A 23245-nucleotide genomic window follows, 5' to 3' on the forward strand; every position below is an offset into this window, starting at 1 on the left:
AAATTAAAACGTCAGAATCACAGATTAGAGAGTTAGAAAAGAGAAACCAAACAAAGAAAATAGCAGTATTGTTAATACATCAGTTAGCTGGACTAATTGAACAAGTAGTCACTTCCACTAAGAAGTGGAGTGGGGATAAAAAAGATTAAGGAATTAGAATTCAGAGTAAGGGAACTGGAGAAACAAAACCAAGTGTTAGAAGACTACTGCAGAGGGACATCACCTCCCTACCCCGGCAGTATTAACAGACGGACAGGAACAGCAAATAGACCCGATAGTCTGGGCAGGGGAAGGAAACCGAGGGGGATTAGACGCTCCTCCTCTGCAAATAAATTTAAAAAAAGGAGAGACGGTGTGTGTTAAGCAATACCCTATACCTTTGCAAGGAAAAAAAGGATTACAGCCAGTAATTGAAGGATTGGTTAGAGATGGACTGTTAGAACCCTGCATGTCCCCTTATAATACCCCTATATTGCCTGTAAAGAAGCCTGAGGGAACGTACCGCCTGGTACAGGACCTAAGGGCCCTGAACCAGATAGTGACGATGCGACACCCCATTGTCCCTAATCCTTATATTTTATTAAGCAAGATTCCTCCTGATCACGGATGGTTCAGTGTAGTGGACCTAAAAGATGCATTTTGGACATGCCCACTGGTGGAAGAAAGTCGAGACTTATTTGCTTTTGAGTGGGAAAATCCTATCACAGGACGGAAACAGCAGTTCAGGTGGACAGTGCTCCCACAGGGGTTCACAGAGTCCCCAAATCTTTTCGGTCAAGTCTTAGAGCAGGTGTTAGAAAGATTTAAAAAGCCTGATGAAATTACGTTACTACAATATGTAGATGACCTACTAGTAACAGGAGGAGGAAAGGAAAAGGTAATAGAAGCCACAAATAGCTTATTGAATTATCTGGGACAACAGGGATTCAGGGTGTCAAAGAAAAAGCTGCAGTACGTAGAGAAGGAAGTTAAATACCTTGGACACCTAATCAGTGAGGGAAGGAGAAGAATAGATCCAGAAAGAATACAAGGAATCCTAGATCTAAATATACTATGGACTAAAAAGGAACTTAGGAGGTTCGTGGGATTAGTAGGATACTGTAGATTGTGGATCAAAGGGTACGCACAGAAAACTAAACAACTATATTTGAAACTGTTAGAAGAAGAACCTAATGTTTTAAAGTGGACAGAGGATCTAAGCTGATAATAGAAACGAAACTCCCTTGGACTAAGTGCTTACCAAAAGCACTTTTGCGTATTTGTACAGCTCCTCGAAAGGATTTGGGTTTATCCCCCTATGAAATGCTATTTGGACTACCTTATATGGGGGCAATCGGGGAGTTACCGGTTCCTGAAATGAATGATCAATTTGTAAAGAAATATATACTGGGCCTGTCCTCCTCGATATCTTCCCTTAGGAAACAAGGATTATTGTCGCAGACTCCAGCCCTCGACTTCACGGTACATACAATTCAACCAGGAGATTGGGTCCTGGTAAAGTCATGGAAAGAAACTAAGCTGCAACCGGAATGGGAGGAACCATATCAAGCACTCCTAACAACTGAGACAGTAATCAGGACTGCTGAAAAGGGGTGGACACATCATACTAGAATCAAGGGACTGGTAAAACCTCCAGATAATTCCAACACGTGGATGGTCAAACTGACTGAAGAACCTTTGAAGCTGAAATTTAAAAGACTCTAAATAATCAATTTTTAGTTGCGGCGTGAGCGCGGGAAAGGAACTGTTTTGAATTAAGTTCTCTCCTAAAAGGTAACGAGAAAGGGATAGAATGGAAGGGGTAACCTGGATAATGCTTTCCTTCCTCTTGTCCAAGAGAGTACTTACAAGTATGGGATATAATTCAGATAAGTTAGAAGAGGACAAGGGAAACACTATGAGCTCAGTTACGGTTCTGGATCTCACTACAACACAGGTAGTAGAGACAGACCTGTGTTCTTTGGTAATATGTGGGGATCTGGTGAGCCAGCAAAAATATTCGGTAGAATCCTTACAATTTTATGCCGACGGAAAGTATCCTTGGGGTAAACTCCCTTCCATAATATCCCTTCATCAGAAACATATGCAGCCAAGATCAGAATGCCTAGATAAGGAATACAATCTTATAGGGACCAAATGGACTGAAAAAAAAAGCAGTCCAGTCTTAGATCCTAAGAACCTCTCCCGGTACTCCATAGCTGGTGGGCCCTTCTTTACAGGTAACTGGACCAGGGACCAACAATTGCACCAGGCAGTATTTGGAATTAGGGTAAAGGAGGGAGGAAAAGATAGCAAATTGAAATGTTGTTTCCGAATCTATGTAGATAAAAATTTGAAAACACCTGACTAGAATGATAAGGTTCCCCAAAACGACCCAAGGGCAGTAAGAGTGGTCGAAGTAAACAACCTAAAACAAATCCTTGAAATAGAGACTGGGTATGAGGAGACTAATGCCTGGGTAGAATGGGTCAAATACACTGTAAAAAGCTTAAATAAAAGCAATTGCTATGCCTGTGCGTCTGGGAAGCCAGTGGCCCAAATAGTACCCTTCCCTCTGGGATGGAAACGCGACAGAAGAGGTATGGAGTGCATGTTAGCCCTGTATCAAGAAAAGGAAGCATGGGGCAACCCGAACTGCACATCCCTATCCCTGATGTTCCCTCCTGTGGAAGCAAAGAACTTAAAAACTCCCCCTCAGTTTCTCACTGCCGTTGTGAATCACACTTCATGTGTGAACTGACAAAGGGCAGAGTTAACTCATAATATGGGGGAGTTAGAATCATGCTCAGAGGTCAGGAGCATTACAGAGAACGGAATGGGAGGGAACTATTCATCATTGAAAATCCCCAGAGCAGATATATGGTGGTATTGTGGAGGAAGGGTACTGAGGCCAACTCTACCCCCTCAGTGGAAAGGTACATGTGCAATTGTCCAATTGGCTATACCATTTACCCTGGCATTTGAAAAATCAAAAGGATCAGGAAAAACAAGAGATCAGTGATAGGAATTTCTTTTGATGAAAAGATATATCTAGATCCCATAGGAGTGCCTCGGGGAGTTCCAGATGAATTTAAAGCTCGAAATCAGATTACAGCTGGGTTTGAATCCTTGTTTTGGTGGGTAACAATAAATAAGAACGTAGATTGGATAAATTATATAAGATTGGATAAATTATATAAGATTGGATAAATTATATAAGATTGGATAAATTATATAAGATTGGGACGAGCAAGTGAATAGTATGTTAGCCAAACTGGAACAACCTACTCGCGCATATCTGGACTAAACCTGGAAAAAGGGATGCTAGTGAAAAATTACAGACAGTAAAAAGAAAAGGGGGGATTGTGAGAAGTAGTGTAATTTTTAAGGCTGCAAGAGCTAACAGTACAATCAGCAGTGATGGATGAGTTCAGCAGCATACAGAAAGGGGGAGGCACATGACAGACAGTTAACTAGGTTACACGAAACAGATAACCGCAGTGATGAGATTAAGCGCAAAATGGGAGTTGAGAGAGTGTTAATTGAAGGAATGACACAATACAAGCCATTTACAGTGTTTAAAGTTAACAAGGTTAACAGCCAAATAAGGGGGAATAACACAATACAAGCCATCACAATGTTTGAAAAACAGTATAAAATGTGCTGCAAATCTATGTAAGGTGTGCCTATTTTGACTAGACACCCGGTCTTGCAAGAACGACAAATAAAATCTTGCTCCTTCAGAACTTGACTTGACTAAATTGTTTAACTGTGAGCTGTGTTTCTCACATAACCAATGATGCCCACATCCCATAAACGATGAAAAGAAAAACTCCCAGTACAGGGTATGTTTATTATTCAGAGATTTTCATTATAGCACAGGATATGTAATTGCTATCCAGAGATGCATCAGATATGTACCTATTACTCATGGATACAGAATACAGCACTGGTTATGTACCTGTAGCTCAGTAGACCTTACTACAGCAATAGATACGCATCCATTACTCCCCAATGCAATATTTTTCTGATTCACAATAATATCAACTTTAAACAGTTCCTGATTCATATTAACACATGCTCTTAAAATGGAACTTGTGTTCCTCCAAAAGCTGAACATGTAGGATACGAAGAAGCCACAAAGATCAGAAAGTCACAGCTTTTATTTGCAGTCTGTGTTGAGGTACCAGATCTTGAGGATAAAAGTGTAATTCACGTTGATGTCCTTGGATTATGCAGGGAGTTGGAGTGAAGTCAATATTCCCATTAATTATAGCAAGAGTCAACAGGTTAAAAATTGGATCCCTTTTGGTTTTGGGAATGGGAATCAGGATTTGTAATTATGCCATACCCATTGCCATTGAGGCAGGCAACATGCAAACGTCATGCTGCTCGTCATTGGAGTGATTTGGTGTTTTAGCACGATGCATATTGTCAGCTAGCTGAACAGTCAATAGCAAACCCAGTAGCATACATGGCCAGTGGTGTTTCAGTTAGCTTGCACTTCTTAATGGAACTTGCATTCATCAGACAGAAGCTTCTGCTGCTTGGTGTAGGATAAACGGCTGTGAAAAGAACACCAAATAGAGCAACAGGCAAGAACGAGAGCTCCCAGGGTCTTCGAGACAGGGCAGGAGGCCCAAGTCCAGGATGTCACCAGGAGGAGATAATGACATGTTTCCACAACAGGCCTGGAGGCGCTCAAGGAATACACTCCAAAGATAACGTCAAGTGTATTACAGAGTTCGGATCTGGACGCAAATGCAAATGGGCTGAAGCCAGGCCAGGGCTGCCTGCAGAATAAAGTTGCAGATGAACTCTGTTGCGGGGAACACAGATGAGAACTTTGATAGTTTGGTATACTGAAGAACAAAGATGGGTATGCATGATGCATCAATAGACATGCCAAATAGTCCTTTATCATTAAGAGTAGCTCAGCTCCAACATAGTAAAGAGAATCACACAGACCTTGGAGCAATTCTTCATAGTGTAGAAGTGATGACCACCTCCACAACAACACTTGTGGACTTAGTCATGATAAAGGATCTGGTGGTTGCTGTCTGCGCTTCCTCTGCAGTTCAACAAGAAGATGCCCAACATTTCAATGTTGCGACGAAAGCTCAGGTTTCTGTCATTGTGGCTGAGAATTGCAATGCTCAGAGGCTTTTAGGTGATCTCAGTAGTAGTCCAGCAATCTGTCTTCCAAGAGATTTCTAGGATTATTGAAGTAGCATACTGAGGGAATCTGGCTTTTTGGAGCATGAATGACTCTCAGGATGACAGCATTTCCCTAGGGGATTTCAACAACCTTGATATTAACTGAACAGAAGAGTTATAAGAACATAAGAACATAAGAAATAGGAGCAGGAGTAGGCCATCTAGCCCTTCGAGCCTGCCCCGCCATTCAATAAGATCATGGCTGATCTGTCGCTGCTCAGTTCCACTTTCCCACCCTCTCCCCATAACCCTTAATTCCCTCTCTTATCAAAAACCCATCAACCCGCGTCTTAAAAATATTTAGCGAGGCAGCTTCCACCACTTCAACAGGCAGAGAATTCCAGAGATTCACCACCCTTTGAGTGAAGAAGTTCCTCCTCAACCCCGTTCTAAACCACCTCCCCTTTATCTTGAGGCTGTGCCCCCTAGTCCTACTGTCTTTTTTGAGCGGGAAGAGTCTCTCCACCTCTATCCTATCCATCCCATTCATCATCTTATACGTCTCAATGAGATCTCCCCTCATTCTTCTAAACTCTAACGAGTACAAGCCCAGTTTATTCAGCCTCTCCTCATAGCTCAACCCCCTCAACTCCAGTATCAGCCTAAGTTATCAGTTAAGGTATCAGTCTCAGTTAAGTAACGGGGATAAGGGATTGCATACAGGTTTTATAACCTAATATATAAAAAGCCCACATGTGGAGATTTGCTATTGGGTCCACTAATGGGAAATGAACCAGAGCAGATAAGAGAAGAATATAGGCAATAGTGACCATAATATAATACAATATGCTTTATGATCATGCAAGAGAAGGATATGAGCAAGATAAAAACTAGGTTACTAGATTGTAGAAAAGCTGACTTTGAGGAGCTGAGAGCAGAACTTGGGGAACAATATTGGTAAACAATAATGAAAAACATTTAAAACATTGTTCAACAGAGTGCAAGGAAAATATATTCAGCCAAAAAGGGAAAAAAGCAAGCTTAACACTAGTGGTACTCCATGGATGAATAAAGACCTTAAGGAATAAGGTGATTAGGAATAAGCATATGATAAGTACTTATATAGCAGAGAAGTGCATGATAAGAGAGGACATGAAGTGATTAGGAGAACAGAACAAACAGATCTAGGGAAACATGTTCATAGCTCCTTGGAAGTGGAGACACAGGTGGACAGAGTAGTGAAGAAGGCATTCAGTATGCTTGGTTTCATCAGTCAGAACATTGAATACAAGGGTTGGGATGTCTTATTGAAGTTGTACAAGACATCGGTAAGGCCACACTTGGAATACTATGTGCAATTCTGGTCAGCCTTTTATAGAAAGGATATTATTAAACTAGAAAGAATGCAGAAAAGATTTACTAGGATGCTGCCGGGACTTGACGGTTTGGATTATAAGGAGTGGCTGAATAGACTAGGACTTTTTTCTCTGGAGCATAGGAGGCTGAGGGGTGATCTTCTAGAGGTCTATAAAATGATGAGGAGCACAGATCGGCTCGATAGTCAATATCTTTTCCCAAAAGTAGGGGAGTCTAAAACTAGACGGCATAGGTTCAAGGTGAGAGGGGAGTGTCCAGAGGGGCAAAAGGTGGTGAGTGCCTGGAACAAGCTGCCAGAGGTAATAGTAGAGGTGGGAACAATATTGACAAAGCATTTAGATAGTTACACGGATAAGATGGATATAGAGAGATTAGGGCCAAATGTCCCATAGAGGGATAAGGGATTGCATACACGTTTTATAACCTAATATATAAAAAGCCCCACATGTGGAGATTTGCTAATGTGTCCAGTAATGGGAAATGAACCAGAGCAGATTAGAGAAGAATATAGGCAATAGTGACCTTGCATTAAGTTGGTCTTCCTCTACACCCTAGCTACACCTGCACTCTCTCTTTTCCTTTTCTATGAATGGTATGCTTTGTTTGTATTGTGCGCAAGAAACAATACTTTTCACTGACTGCTAATACATGTGACAATAATAAATCAAAACAAATCAATATTAAACTGTCACCATAAAATCCAACAGGGAATTCAGAAGAACATTCTATACCCTAAGTGTGGTGAAAACGAAGCTTGCTACTGCAGGGAGTGGTTGAGGTGAATGGCATAGATGCATTTAAGGAAAAGCTAATCAAGCATGTTTGGGAAAAGGAAATAAAACGTTATGACGATAGGTTCAAATATGGAAAAATGGGAAGGTCCTCAATTGGAGAAAAAAGGCCGGCAGAGACTCATTCTGCTGAATGGCTTGTTTCTATGCCATATATCCTATCTGATGCTAAGTTAAATAAATTGAAAACAAATTATCTCCTGAGTTCCTACAATGGTAGTCAGCTTAACTGATCATTGTAGAGTGATTTTAAAGATAAACAGGATCACTCTAATTGAGCACAAAGGTGGACAGGGAGCCCTCAGCTCCATGCAACTTTCGGGTTTTAACTACAAAATCGGAGGAAGTCTCTTACCTAAACCCATCAGGAAGATTTGGGTGGCTAGGGGCTAGGAATGGGATTTTTATGCGGCAAAAGACTGTTTCCAGGGATCTGATTGAATGGTCTCCGACAGTAAATGTGAGAACGATAGAATAACTACAGTGCAGAAAGAGGCCATTAGGCCCATCGGGTCTGCACCGACTCTCCAAAAGAGCATCACACCAAGGCACCTCCCCCCGCCCTATCCCCATTACCCCACACATTTACGAAGTCCAATTCATCTAACCTATACATCTTTGGACTGCAGGAAGAAAATAGAACACCCAGAGGAAAACCATTCATGCAGATATGGGGAGGGTGTGCAAACTCCACAAAGCCTGTCAACCAAGGCTAGAATCAAACCTGGGTCCCTGGCATTATGAGACAGCAGTGCCGATCACTATGCCACTGTACCTCCCTTTTTGGGAAATTGTTTCGAGGTGGAGGGAAGCCTGGGGCAACGGAGGCTTCAGCTTTTCTGTTGCAATTAACAAAAATATTCATGTTCCTCCTGACCCAAAAAGAAGCCAAATTGTTTTCTGAAACGCGACTTGCCTCTCTGGGCCTCTTCTGGCCCTCGATTCATTTCCAAGAAGACTTGGCCTGGTTTAGGCTGTCTGGGCAAAATTCTCATTGCCCACCTAGATCTCAAGTGGGGAAACATTAGAAATATAAACATTGTTTTCTGTTGCTTCATTGTACAAATTACAAAATGGAATAGAATGCAAGGATGACATTTATTGTTTGTGAAATGATTCCTTGATAGCACTGGAACACTGGTCAAACAAATCCATGCTCGTGTTCTCACTCAAACAGGAACTAAAGTCCATTCCAAAGGCAACAGGATACAGAAGCTAATCTATCAGAAGTTTAACAATGTTATCAACAGAAGTGTCACCAGACATGACACGGCATCAGTGGCAGCATCTTATCAGTGGAAGCAGTGAGCAGGAAGTCTCCAGTTCCTTGGCAAACATACCAACATAAGACTTTGTAAGTACACAGCAGGAAAATAGCAGCTCCAAAAGAAGATCTACTCTTGGGTTTACTACCGTAATTTTAACTCCCAATTTAGCTATTGTCCATGTTTTCCATCTTAACTATCCATCACAGAATGGCCTTCATGTCACTTAACGCTAGTTTGAATTCTCTATTGTGTTTTTTATTCACGGTCATGCACAGGAAATATATGAACAAGTTTTCCCTAATGCCACATGATCATTGACCAATCACAGAGTGACAGGGTCACATTATTATAGATGTAACTGATTGTTCTGAACTGTTCAAGCAGCCACTCAACAGGGTCCCAAACCTGGTGTTGTGAGACTTCTTACTCTGTTAATCACATAGTTATAGGGCCTCACTACAATGGGGTTTAGTCAGTCAGTCTCACAGTGACAGACTTTTTATAGAGTTCAGACAGTCAGTCACAGGTTGTTGGAGATTTCAGTTAGTTTAACAGTAGTGACATCAACCAGAACACAGGCAAAGGCTGACCAACAAATAAGCTGATAACTCAAGAATAGCCTCATATGGAACATATGAAGTTGATGGGGCATTTCTAGGGGAGCATAATACTCCAGGAAACTTTAATGTGTTACATTAATGAATGCTTTCTGCTACATCTTAAACACTTGATATATTTTACACAAGGTATTATTTAGATTTTAACAGATCACACAGGCCACAGTTAATGCCCTGAAATGAATACCTGTAACCTCCCCTCTCTGGGGCGGCATGGTTCCATAATGGTTAGCACAGCTAGCTCACAGTACCTGGGATCCAGGTTCAATTCCAGCCTCAGCTGATTGTCTGTGTGGATTTCTTCTGGGTGCTCTTGTTTCCTTCCACAGTCCAAAGGCGTACAGGTTAAGTTGATTGGCCATGTTAAATTATCCCTTAGCTTCAGGGGGATTAGCAGGGAAATATGAGGGGTAAGGGGGATAGGGCCTGGGTGGGATTGTTGTTGGTGCAGGCCCAATGGCCTCCTTCTGTACTGTAGGGGTTTTATGATTCTATGCTGCCAATGCTGATGGTCAAGTTTAGAGTCCCTGTATACATAGGTCTATATTCAGTAAACAGGAGTCACGACGCTAGCCAGTAGCACTGAGCACAGCATGTAAAGGAGACATGAACACATTCTGGTATCTTTGTCACTGAATTTGCTTAGCTGTACGACTTGGGGATAGAAGGGAGAAAGCAACACTAATTCTGATCAGCAAATACCGATGCATGGACCAGTCCTTCAAAATACTGCACAAAACATTTACAATAAGCATGTAAACAAATGGATGACACAGCTACAGTGAATCATCCACACAACAAACTTTACCATCATAAGGTTCAGTCACAGCAACGAGTTTGAATAATGTAGGATTCAAATCATCATGCCACATCAGACTGCTATCATGAAGAGCTGGTCAGTCATACAACAATGCAAGCACAAAACCTAAACACCTTGCTCAGCAGCGGGAGATGACCCACTGTTTGCTGGTGGCTGGATCTTCTGGTCCTGCCATTGTCAATGGGATATCCTATTGAATGCAGCCCCCCCCCCCCCCCCCCCAACACTGCCGGGAAATCTGTGGCAGGGGTGCACTGTCGGTGGAACTGGAGTATCCCATCAGAGGGAAGGGTGGGAAAATCCTGGCCAATGTCAAATTACAAGTATGAGACCACTTGGAGTTATGTGATTATCTCTTGTACACTGCCATAAACTCAAACCGGGATGCTTTCTGAGGCAAGTATCTACTCAAATAGATCATCCTGTCAGAGGCAGTGAGCATCCTGTCAGAGACAAAGACGGAATTATCCCCGCCTCCTGCAACAAATAACTCCTAAAGGTTATTGCTGGATATCAGAATTCACAAACAGATGTATTGAAGATGACAGCTTACCTTCAGGAGCTTTAGTTTAACAGTGTATCCATGACAACAAAAGAAAAATCAAGCCAGAAAGGGCAATTTCTCTTTGGAAAACAGAGATAGGAGCACACTGCCTTTTATATCAAAAGATGAAAACACTCAGCATTTTATCTGTAAAGTAAAGGAAATTAAAAACAGACAGAAATAGAATACAAGAAAATTTCCTTTTTGGATTTAAAGGCTGGTAACTGCTGAGGCTTTAGCAATCTTTCATTGACACTACTTAACATAAAGATTATCATTTTGTCCATTCTTTGAAGTTCCAGCGTGGATTTTCATCTGTGAGTCAGATGCTCGGAGTTGGGAGAATTCCTGGCTCCGCAAACCAGATGTTGAGGGCTGGATTTGCACCGAGTTGGGATGGCTGGAAAACCTTTTAACAGACAGGGCCTGATTCCTAACCCCATTCTTTCAGTTTCTGATTTTCAGGAAGTCTTTGATGGTGCAGGCTGGCTTGGGTCAAAAGCTCCAACCTGCACTCTTGACCTGGCTGGCTTCATCTGAAGATAGACCTGTCCTAGTCCTCTATAATTCCATGGAGTCATGTCAGTTTCTGATATTGATGCTATAAAGCATCTGAATGATTGGCATTTTTACTGGGCTATAGTAAAATGAAGATTTTTTAAAGGAAGTGGAAAGATATCAATAAATTATGCTTTTTTAAAGCTTCCTCTTTACATACTCTACTGTCACTATGGAATTATGTCCATAACTTCTATCAAGTGTATAGTTGATGAATGAGCATTGAAATGCTATAACTTTGCAAGGGATTGTTTAGAGGCATAGCTTGGCATGAGGGATCATAACAGGCGGGTGGAGATCATACCTTGGCATTGGGGGCGTGAGGCCATTGGGTGAGTGGGACACATAGCTTGACAGCAGTAGCATGAAGAGTGATTTGATTTGATTTATCATTATCATATGTATTGGTGAGCAGTGAAAAGTATTGTTTCTTGCATGCTATACAAACAAAGCGTACTGAATATAGGAAAGGAAGGGAGAGAGTGCAGAATGTAATGTTACAGTCATAGCTAGGATGCAGGGAAAGATCAACTTAATGTGAGGTAGGTCCATTCAAAAGCCTGATGGCAGCAGGGAGGAAGCTGTTCTTGAGTCAGTAGGTACGTCCTCAGACTTTTGTATCTTTTTCCCGATGGACGAAGGCGGGAAAGGGTATGTCTGGGGTGTGTGGGGTCCTTGATTATGCCGGATGCTTTTCCAAGGTAGCGGGAAGTGTAGACAAAGTCAATGAATGGGAGGCTGGTTTGAGTGATGGACTGGGCTTCGTTCATGACCTTTTGTAGTTTATTGTGGTCTTCGACAGAGCAGCAACCATACCAAGCTGTGATACAACCGGAAAGAATGCTTTCTACGGTGCATCTGTAGAAGTTGGTGAGAATTGTAACGGACATGCCAAATTTCCTTACTTTCCTGAGAAAGTAGACATGTTGGTAGGCTTTTTTAACTTTTGCGTCCGCATGGAGGGACTGAGATAGGTTATTGGTGATCTGAACACATAAAAATTTGAAGCTCTCGTCCACTTCTACTTCATCCTGATTGATGTAGACAGGGGCATGCCCTCCACTACGCTTCCTGAAGTTTATGACAATCTCCTCCGTTTTGTTGACATTGCGGGAGAGACTATTGACATTGCACCCAGTTCACCAGATTCTCTATGTCCTTCCTGTACTGTGTCTCATCATTGTTTGAGATCCGACCCACAACAGCGGTTTCATCAGCAAACTTGATCATCAGGTTGGAGGGGGATTTGGCTACACAGTCAGAGGTGACTAATGAGAATAGTAAGGGGCTGAGGACACAGCCTGGCAGAGCACTGGTGTTAAGCATGGTTGTGGAAGAGTTGTTGTGGTCTATCATTACTGACTGAGGTCTTTGGATTAGGAAGTCTCGGATGTAATGTTGGGGGTAAGGGCGTGTGAGAGGATGCGAGGGATGAGGGTTGGAAGGCCTTTCTGTTTTCATTTTAAATGGAATGAAGGCCCACAGCAGCAAGGCAGGCCTTTTGAACAGCTCACCTTGGTACCCAGCAACACCTAAAGCTGCTTCTGAACTTTTCCCTGTGTTGGCTGGCTCAACACTCACACCCTATCCTTCCTGGCACCTTCTCCTGCAGTGGGCAGGCAAAGCCTGGAATTTCTCCAACTTTTGTTACCCAACTCTAAGATGAAAATCCAGCCCTTAAAAGTGGCTGCCCAGAGATTAAAATGTTGATGTGGGCGGACCACACCAAAGTCCAGGTGGATGACTCCAGGGGTAGTGAGGAGGGTACGGTGGTAAGCTGGGCAGAAGGCCTGCCTCGGGACTCTGGATCTGTGTCCAAACCTTTTTTAAAAAAGAATAAACCATCCCTCTGGCCCTCACCCTCATATACCTCAACACCACACACATCCCATGCCAACCATGCCATTTCATGCCCTGTGTTGACATGGCAATTATAGAAACATAGAAAATAGGAGTGGGAGAAGGCCTGCTCCGCCATTAATGGTTGATCATCCAACTGAGCAACCTGATCATGCTTTCCATCATATCCTTTGATCCCTTTAGCCCAAAGAGCTATATCTAGAACATACAACATAGAACGTTACAGCACACTATAGACCCTTCGGCCCTCGATGTTGCGCCAACCTGTAGAACCAATCTAAAGCCCATCTAACCTATACTATTCCAATATCATCCATATGTTTATCCAATGACCATTAAATGCCCTTAATGTTGGCAAATCCACTACTGTTGGAGGCAGGGCATTCCATGCTCTTACTAGTCTCTGAGTAAGGAACTTACCTCTGACATCTATCCTATATCTATCACCGCTCAGTTTAAATCTATGTCCCCTCGTGCTAGCCATCTCCATCCGAGAAAAAAGGTTCACACTGTCCACCCTATGTAATCCACTGATCATCTCATATGCCTCTATTAAGTCACCTCTTAACCTTCTTCTCTCTAACAAAAACAGCCTTCAATCCCTCAGTCTTTCCTCATAAGACCTTCCCCCAGTACCAGGCAACATCCTGGTAATATCTAACTCTCTCTTGAAAACATACAATATTCTGGCTTCAACTGCTTTCTGTGGTAGAGAATTCCACAGACCCACCACTCTCTGGGTGAAGAAATTTCTCCTCATCTCAATCTTAAATGGTTAACCCTGTATCCTTAGATTGTGACCATGGTTCTGGACTCCCCGCCATTTGGAACATCCTTCCTGCATCTACCCTATTTAGTCCTGTTAGAATTTTATAGTGTTTGGTGAGATCCCCCCCTAAATTTTCTGAACCAACTCAATTTCTCCTCATATGTTAGTCGTGCCATCCAAGGAATCAGTCTGGTAAACATTTGTTGCACTTTCTCTATAACAAGAACATCCTTCCTCAGATAAGGAGACCAAAGCTGGATGTAATATTCCAGGTGTGGCCTCAATCAGGCCCTATATAACTGTAGCAAAACATCCCTGTTCTGTATTCAAATCCTCTCACGATGAAGGGCAACATACCATTTGCTTTATGTACCATCTGCTGCCCTGCATACTTAAGACTAAAATCATCTTCAGCCTCTTAAGATTCTAATTGACAGTTGAGAGTGCCTCTTATCAGTCTGAGTTGTAACATTTCTCATATGGAAGATCCTACCATATGGGAAATTCTATGCTGAAGATTTTTTGAGTTTTAAAGTTTATTTATTAGTGTCACAAGTAGGCTTACACTAACACTGCAATGAAGTTGCTGTGAAAATCCCCTAGTCACCACACTTCAGTTCCTATTCAGGTACACTGAGGGAGAATTTAGCATCGCCAATGCACACCTTTCAGACTGCGGGAGGAAACCGGAGCACCTGAAGGAAACTCATGCAGATACATGGAGAACGTGCAAACTTCAAACAGACAGTGAGCCAAGTGGAGAATTGAACCTGGGTCCCCGGTGCTGTGAGGCTGCAGTGCTAACCACAGTGCCATTGTCGCGCCCTTTATCAGGTTTATCTTAGTGAAATGTGTTAAAGACTGTCAATGATTTGCATTCCAGCAATAAAACACAAGGTTACTGAAGACAATTCAGACCAATAGAGGGCACTCTCAACTGCACTCAAATTCTTACTGAGCAGTTTAAGATGATTGCTGCGTCACCACAACAAGAAACTGTCACCTTTTTTTTGTTATTCCACAGAGGCATGTTAGAGATGCATTTCTGGGATATTGCCAGGACATCTTGGCAATGCTCACAATCTGCTACACCAAATGTCTGCAATCTGCTTTAGGTAGTGTGTTGTCTAGGAATGCTACTATATATCCAACCGGAAAGCATGTTCTACATATTGCTGACTCTATGACAGTGCCTAGAAGCAGCTTGGTATTAAGCTGAAGACAAAAACCAAACTCTCCCAAGTCATTGTTCTTACCACAATCTGCTACAGGAAATGTCCTGTCTTGGCAGATTCCTCTTTTGCTCTATTATGTCCAAGTAGTAAATGACTTCATCATTCTCTGTGGATTTTCCTGTGACTGAGCAGTTTGATGCAGGATCATATGGCCATCCACAGAACTGGTAGTTAGTGCTGTCATTGTTGTTGCTTGGGGGAAGCTCTGCATCTATGAAGTTGATTGCTGCAAGGTTTGTGAGGATAGTCCCAGGAACATGCTGAACCACATTTAAGTGCAGCCTTCACTTGGACAGGCCAGCCTGATATCTAATGCAGAGATTTGTAAGGCATTTCTTAGGGTGCCCTTATATCATATCTACTGCCTACCTTGATCACAGAGTCACAGAATTGCAATGGCGCAGAGGACGGCCATTTGGTGCATTTTGCCTGCTCCAACTCTCCAAATGGGTGGCACGATGGTACAGTGGTTAGCACTGCTGCCTCACAGCGCCAGGGTTCAATTCCAGCCTTGGGTCACTGTCTGTGTGAAGTTTTCACTTTCTCCCCTTGTCTGTGTGGGTTTCCCCTGGGTGCTCCAGTTTACTCCCACAGTTCAAAGATATGCAGGTTAGATTGATTGGCCATGCTAAATTGACGCTAGCATCAGGGGGATTAACAGGGTGAATGTGTAGGGTTACAGGAATAAGGCCTGAGTGGGATTGTGGTCGGTAAGACTTGATGGGCCAAATGGCCTCCTTCTGTACTATAGGGATTGTATAAAATGAGCATCATGATTTCATACCATTCCCCTGCTTTTTTCCCATATCGCTGCACATTGTTTCTGTTCAAATAATCATCTAATGTCCTCTTGAATGCCTCGATTGGACCTGCCTCCACCATAATTCCAGACAGTGCATCCCAGAACCTGAACCCAAAAATGGTTTCTCTCACATCACATTTACTTCTTTCAGAATTCACTTTAAATCTCTTTCTTTATCCTTTTATGAGAGGAAACAGTTTCTCCCTATTTACCCAGTCCAGCTCCCCCATGATTTTTAAGCATCTCTAGCAAATCTCCTCTTAAAATTCTTCTCTGCCAGGAGAACAATCCTAACTGCCCCAATCTATCCTCATAACTAAAGCTTCTCATCCATAAAACCATTCTTGTAAACCTCTTCTGCACTCTCTCCAATGTTTTCACATCTTTCCTATATTGCAATACCCAGAACTATACACAGTGCTCTAGCTGAGGTCTAACTAGTGTCTTGCGTAAGTTAACATACTCTATGCAAGTTTTCTTTGTATTTTCTTTTTTTTTTGTTCCCTATCCCCTATTAATAAAACACAGAATGCTATATGCTTTATTAACTGCTCTGTTCTGCCATCTTCAATAACTTATGCACATAAACATCAGTTTTCTCTGCTCCTGCACCCACTTAAGAATTTTACCTCTTATTTTAATATTCTGTCCATGTTTTTCCCACCAAAATGCATCATCTCGCACTTACCTGCATTAAATTTCATCTGCTTTCTATCTGCCCACTCCACCAACTTGTCTACATTCTTTTGAAGTTCAGACTATCCTCTTCACAGTTTACAATACTTCCAAGCTTTGTGTCACCCATAAGCTTTGAAGTTGTCCCCTTCACGCCAGATCTAGATCATTATTATATATCAATAAAAGCAAGAGTCCTAATACCAACCTTTGGGGAACATCATGACCATCTCCAACAACTGAGAATCGAATCACTTGCCCTTGATATTCAAAAACACAACCATTGCTGCATTTCCTATTTGTCAACATCCTAGCGGTTGAATTGAAAATGAAATTGACTGGCCAATTTAAATACTGTGGCTAAAAGAGCAAGTGAGAGGCTTGGAATTCTGCAGAGAGTAACCTACCTCCTGACTCCCCAAAGCCTGTTCACCATCTGCAAGGCACAAGTCAGTATTGTAATGAAATACTCTTCTGTGACCAGATGAGTGCAACTCCAACAATATTCAAGATGGTTGATACCATGCTGGACAAAGCAGCCCGCTTGATAGGCATCCCATTCACTACCTTCAACATTTATTCTCTCCATTACTGGTGCACTGTGGCAACAGCGTGTACCAAATCCAAGGTACATGGCCATAAATCACCAAAGCTCCTTAGACAGCATCTTCCAAAACTACAACATCTACCACTTAGAGGTTCAAAGGCAGCATATACTTGGGAGCACTACCACCTGGAAGATTCCATCCAAGTCACTCACCAACCTGACTTGGAATTATGTTGCTGCTCCTTCACTGTTGCTGGATCAAAATCCTGGAACGCCCTGCCTAATAGCACTGTGAATGTATCTACAACACATGGACTGCAGCACACACCATCTTCTATGGGAAATTTGGGATGGTCAATAAATGCTGATCTACCCAGTGATATCCATATCTCATGGACACATAAAAATAAAACTCCCCACCTCTGACCTTATGATGGAGGAAAGATCACTGATGGAACTGAATATGGCTGGAACTAAGACATAACCTTGAAGGACTCCTGAAGCAATATCTGGGGTTGAGATAATTGTCCTCCAACAGCCACAACCATTTTCCATGTGCTTGATAGAATGCTGCATCAGTGGAGGGAATTAAGTCAGAGACTTGAGGTGCAGAGCAGGGAGAGCAAAATAAAGATTGTATTAAAATTTTCTTTTGAAATGTAAGGGGTTGTTGCGATATGTGTCAGCTTGCCGTTGTCATCTAAATGTGTTCAGCAGAGCAAGGATTAACAGGGGGCTGGAAAATAGCATCATCCACGGTATGATGTATGGAGTCACATGGTAATATACACTGAAGAACAGGCTAGTGAAAACACTCTAGAAGCAGTCTACCTTCATAGAAATAGTACTGAGAGTAACCTAGGATCTATAAATATTTAAATACTATCAATAAATGGTTCATGTTCAAGTCTCCAGCTCCACATCACTATGATACTGCTACAGCAGTGAGACGCCCGCACCTGCAAAATGAAATTCAGTCCTGGCGAACATTTTCTCTCAGGACAGGTGATTCGAGCTGACAATTTTACTGATTCAACGATCAAAAGCTCGGCCAACATGTGTAGGAAATCGATACTTATTCAGTAATGTTTAGCTTCTTATGGCAGCACGTAGCACAATGAGGCAGTGAGACAAACATGATTTGCTTCTATTTCCACAATTTAAAATATAGCCTAAAGCACACTTTTGCTGCAATTTGATAATCCTGAACAAATAGCTCACTGATCAAAGACTGCTTCAGTGAAGTGGTGTCAAACCTTCAGATCTCAAAGGTTGCTCGCCTAATCACTTTCATTGACTTTACAATATTTTATAAATCCTTTCTCTGACCTCAGATAAGAAGATTACTCACTTCATTCCCAGTCACATGGCTGGAATGAAGTAAGTTTTCCCCTATGAACTACCAAAGTAACAAATGTGATCTATCAAATCACTGACTGGATGGTGAAAGCTATAACGTTGCCTCGGGAATTTAAAACATGGGGTCACAGTCTCAGAAAAAAGTAATCAAACATGGCATTAGGGATCCTGAGCAAAACCGGAATGTAAAGGAATCAGGGGGAAAACTCTGTACTGGTTGGAGCAATACCTAGCACAAAGGAAGATGGTTGTGGTGATTAAAGATCAGTTATCTCAGCTCCAGAACATCACTGCAGGGATTCCTCAGGATAGTGCCCTAGGGTCAACCATCTTTAGCTGCTTCATTAATGACCTTCCTTCCTTCATAAGATCAAAAATGGAGGCTGTTTGCAGATGACTGCCCAATATTCAGCACCATTCACAACTCCTCAGATACTGAAATTGTTCATCTCCAAACGCAGCAAGACCTGGATAATATCCAGGCTTGGACTAACAAGTGGCAAGTAATATTCAGGCCACTTAAGTGCCAGGTAATAACCACTTCCATTGCCCCTTGACATTCAGTGGCATTACCGTCACTGAATCCCACATTATCAACGTCTTGAGAGTTACCATTAACCAGAAACTGAACTGAACTAGCCATATCAATACTGTGGCTATGAAGGCAGGTCAAAGGCTAGGAATCCTGCAGTGAGTAACTCATCTCCTGATCCCACAAAGCCTGTCCACCATCTAGATGGCACAAATGTTATCATAGAATCATAGAATTCCTACAGTTCAGAAGCATGCCATTGAGCCCATTGAGTCTGCACTGCCCTCCCTCCGACAGAGCATCTTACCCAGGGCCCTCACCCTATCCTCATAAACCCTCTAATCCCCCTAATCTACACATCTTGGGACTGTGGGAGGAAACTGGAGTGCCCAGAGGAATCCCACACAGACATGGGGAGAAAGTGCAAAGTCTGCACAGTCACCCAAGGCTGGAATTGAACCTGGGTCCCTGGCGCTATGAGGCAGCAGGTCTAACCACAGTGCCACCATGTTGACGGAATACTCTCCAGTTGCCTGGATGAGTGCATCTCCAACAACATTCAAAAAGCTCAACAACATCCAGGACAAAGTAGCCCATTTGATTGCCACCCCTTCCGCAAACATTCACTCCCTTCATCACCAACAAACAGTGGCAGCCGTGTGTGCTATCTACAAAATACACTGCAGAAATTCACCAAAGGTTTCTTAGACAGCATCTTCCAAACTCACCACCAACCAGAACAACAAGAGCAGCAGATGCCTGAGAATACCGCCACCTGGAGCTTCCCCTCCAAGTCACTCATCTCCCTGACTTCAGAATCTATTGCTGTTCTTTCACTATCACTGGGTCAAAATCCTGGAATTCGATCTCTAACAGCACTATATGTATATCAGGGACTGCAGAAGCTCAAAAAAGCAGCTCACCAACACCTTCTGAAGGGCAACTAGGGATGGGCAATGATTGCTGGCCTATCCAGTGATGCGCACATTCCATAAATGAATAAAAGAGTCTCTTGTCTCCACGTGTAAAATTCCTTTAAGGTCCATAATTAGCCCTACTCCTCCTCTTCTTCCCCACCTATACAACCTGATGTTGTTTGCCCTAATACAATTCCCCAAGAAGGTCTATTTGGGGATCTGTAGTCCTCCATAAAGGAGACATGGTCTGTCTATCTAAGTTGAATTGTCCAAGTGTGGTCTCCATGTTGCTGAGCCCAGACAATGATGAACCTCATGCTTGTGATTTTGTCCTGACATTGTATTTGCATTATGGATCTCACGTCCCATTGGTGAAAGCGTTCCAAAGATTTGATGTGGCATCCATAGTAGACCTAGGATTCTGCAACTTATCCAGCAGGATGATAAGGACAATAGCCAATGGCAGAGTAATAGTTGTCAGCTTAATGGCGTGCTGCTTCCAGACACTGTCATGGATGTCATGGAGTCATCCATAGGCAGAATTTGCTTTCTGGACACATGGATATATAGTGACATCTCCAGCCAGCACAGTACCCAAATATGAGGTTATTTCTAAAGCATTAAGGCAGATGCCATCAATGGTTATGCCTGACACCTCGTAACATGTAATTGGTGTTGGCTGAAACATGACCTCAGTCTTGAACACACTAATTTGGATACAAAGGTTTTTAGCAGCATTCAAGAAGGTTTGCCATAGTCTGGATGCATTAGCTATGTTGTGGGCAGCTTGGGTAGAGTCATCTGTATATAAAGGATCTGCAATTACTGTCTTTATGACTTTGGTGAAGCAATGATGTGGAGATGCCGGCGTTGGACTGGGGTAAACACAGTAAGAAGTCTCACAACACCAGGTTAAAGTCCAACCAGTTTATTTGATAGTAATCCCATAAGCTTTCGGAAACGGTGTTCCTTCGTCAGGTGTGTGGAAGGTTCATCAGGTTCCTTCCACACAGCTGACGAAGGAACACTGTTTCCGAAAGCTTGTGGGATTACTATCAAATAAACTGGTTGGACTTTAACCTGGTGTTGTGAGACTTCTTACTTTGGTGAAGCAAACCAGAGCAGGTCAAAGGCTGGGAATTCTGCAGTGAGTAACTCATCTCTTGATTCCCCAAAGCTCTGAAGCTGTGAAGGTACAGAATCTGGAAGATTGAAATGTCTACAATCTACTACACTTATCATCTGTGTGCACTAACATCAGTGTCAAAAACATGCAAACAACTGCAATCTTCAAAATGACCTCCCTCACTTTCAATATCATATTTATCAAATTTAGTATGAAGTAGAAAATCTTACCTTCACAAAGTGAATTAGTTGTTCTTTTTCATTTACTTGGTACGTATTTATCCCCAGTTCCTTTGCTAACCGCAAAATCCGATTTTGAGTAGGTCCGACATATGCTCCACCTAAGTCAACATACTGGAACTCTGGCCCCTATGAGAAATAATTACATCAATAGCATTATTATCTGTAGCACTTTTTAAAATTTCTTGTCTGCTCTTCTGATGGTAACAAGTCCTGTTTGGGTGCCAGTATTCCTCTGCTATACTGAGTTGCTCTTCTCCAAGTGCAAATCTAGGCACTATTTGTTGACAAGCTCTTTTACAGTGTGGGCATCAGAAGGGACAAATTTTACCAATGTCTGACATTTATACATATATGCTTTCCAGTTGGAATCAATTGGGACTGGTTGGGGCTAGGAATCTTCTTCAGTTCAATGACACTGAGGCCAGTTCGGCAATCTGCAACTCTACGGACGCAACAATAATAATTTACATTCTGGTTTATCACCATCCAGGAAAATATCTCAAAGCACTTAACATTGAGGAGGCAAAAATATAGTGCTGTCTTATTAAGAAGGAGAAAGGGGGAATAAAGAGAATTTGGTTGAAAAGGAAAGCTTGGAAAGGTTTGTTAAAATGGGGAGAGTAAATAGAAAGAAATAATAAATGGAAGAAATAAATCAGAGGAAGAATGCCTAGAGCACACGACAATAATAGTTGTCCTAGAACATTGAGAACAGAATATTTAAATTTGTTCATGAAATGTGAGCTTCACTGGCTAGGCCAGCATTTATTGCCCATCCCTAATTGCTTTTGAGAAGTTGGTTCTGGGCTGTCTTCTTGAGCCACTGCAGTCCCTGTGGTGTAGGCATACCTTGGACTGTTAGGAAGGGAGTTCCATTATTTTGATCCAGCGACAGTGAAGGAATATCAATATAGTTCTAAGTCAGGATGGTGCATGGCTTGAAGGGGAACTTATAGGTGTGATGTTCCCATACAACTGCTGCCCTTGTCTTCTAGGTGGTAGAAGTCGTGGGTTTGGAAGGTGCTATTGAAGAAGCCTTGGTGAGTTGCCGCAGTGCCATCTTATTGATGGTACACACTGCTACCTCTGTGTGTCGGTGGTGGAGAGAGTGAATGTTTAAGGTGGTGTCAATCAACTGAGCTATTTTGTCCTAGATAATGTCATGCTTCTTGAATGTTATTGGAGCTGCACTCATCCAGGCAAGTTGTGGGTATTCCATCATGTTCCTGATTTGTGTCTTGTTAATGGTTGACACATTTTGGTGTGTTAGGAGATGTGGACACACTTTGGTGTGTTAGGAGATGTGTCATCCACTGCAGAATTCCTAACCACAGATATGCTCTCATAGCCACAGTATTTATGTGGCTGATCCAGTTCAGTTTCTGGTCAAGGGCAACCCCAGGGTATTGATAGTAGGAGAGTCAGTGACGGTAATGCCAGTGAATGTTAAGGGAGATGGTTAGATTCTCTCCTGTAGGAGATGGTCATTGCCTGACACTTGTGTTATAAATACCTAGTTCACGGTTCATAGCAGCAAATAAGAGGTAATGTTCAGTTCTGAGAAAACTAGTTAAACTGTAGAAATGAAATAAGTTCATCTGAAACAACTTGAAGACTATTATTTTAAAGGGATATGCTTATCTTTAGAGAAGACTGATTTCTGATTTAGTTGAAGTTTATAAATTGATACATGGCCTTACTATCTCTAAGCCTGAAATCTTTTTTGCTCACAATTATAGTACTTTGCATGGTCATCAGTATAAGCTACAGGAATTTAGTTCACATCCTGATATTTGCCATTTCTCTTCACATAAACCATTTGATACTTGGAACGCTTTGCCTGATTTTGTTATCAATGCTGAAAATGTAATGACTTTTAGAAACATGGTGTGATTTCTATGTGTGTATTTTTAAATACTGTGCTTAGTGTTTTGCACTGTTTGGCAATAAAAATAAATAACTATGTGGGACAATGTTGCCTTAAGTGGTTAACAGCTGGAAAGGTAAGATCATAGAACAGCAGCCATGTTTACTTAGCTGAAGAATTGGAGATGAGGTGTTGACACTGCT

At 42.2% G+C, this 23245-nt stretch overlaps 1 protein-coding gene across 1 annotated transcript in view; it reads right to left on the reverse strand.

Moving 5' to 3' along the window:
- LOC145342459 (amine oxidase [flavin-containing]-like) overlaps positions 1-23245 on the reverse strand; it is an 82333-nt gene that overhangs the window by 42295 nt on the left and 16793 nt on the right. The window contains exon 3 of the mRNA XM_080188023.1: positions 21164-21301. Within this exon, the coding sequence (XP_080044149.1) occupies positions 21164-21301 (138 nt within the window). The remainder of the gene's footprint in view (positions 1-21163; positions 21302-23245) is intronic.

Source organism: Carcharhinus amblyrhynchos, chromosome 4 (genome assembly GCF_965287045.1).
Source record: "Carcharhinus amblyrhynchos chromosome 4, sCarAmb.v2.hapA, whole genome shotgun sequence".
Lineage (NCBI taxonomy): Eukaryota > Metazoa > Chordata > Chondrichthyes > Carcharhiniformes > Carcharhinidae > Carcharhinus > Carcharhinus amblyrhynchos.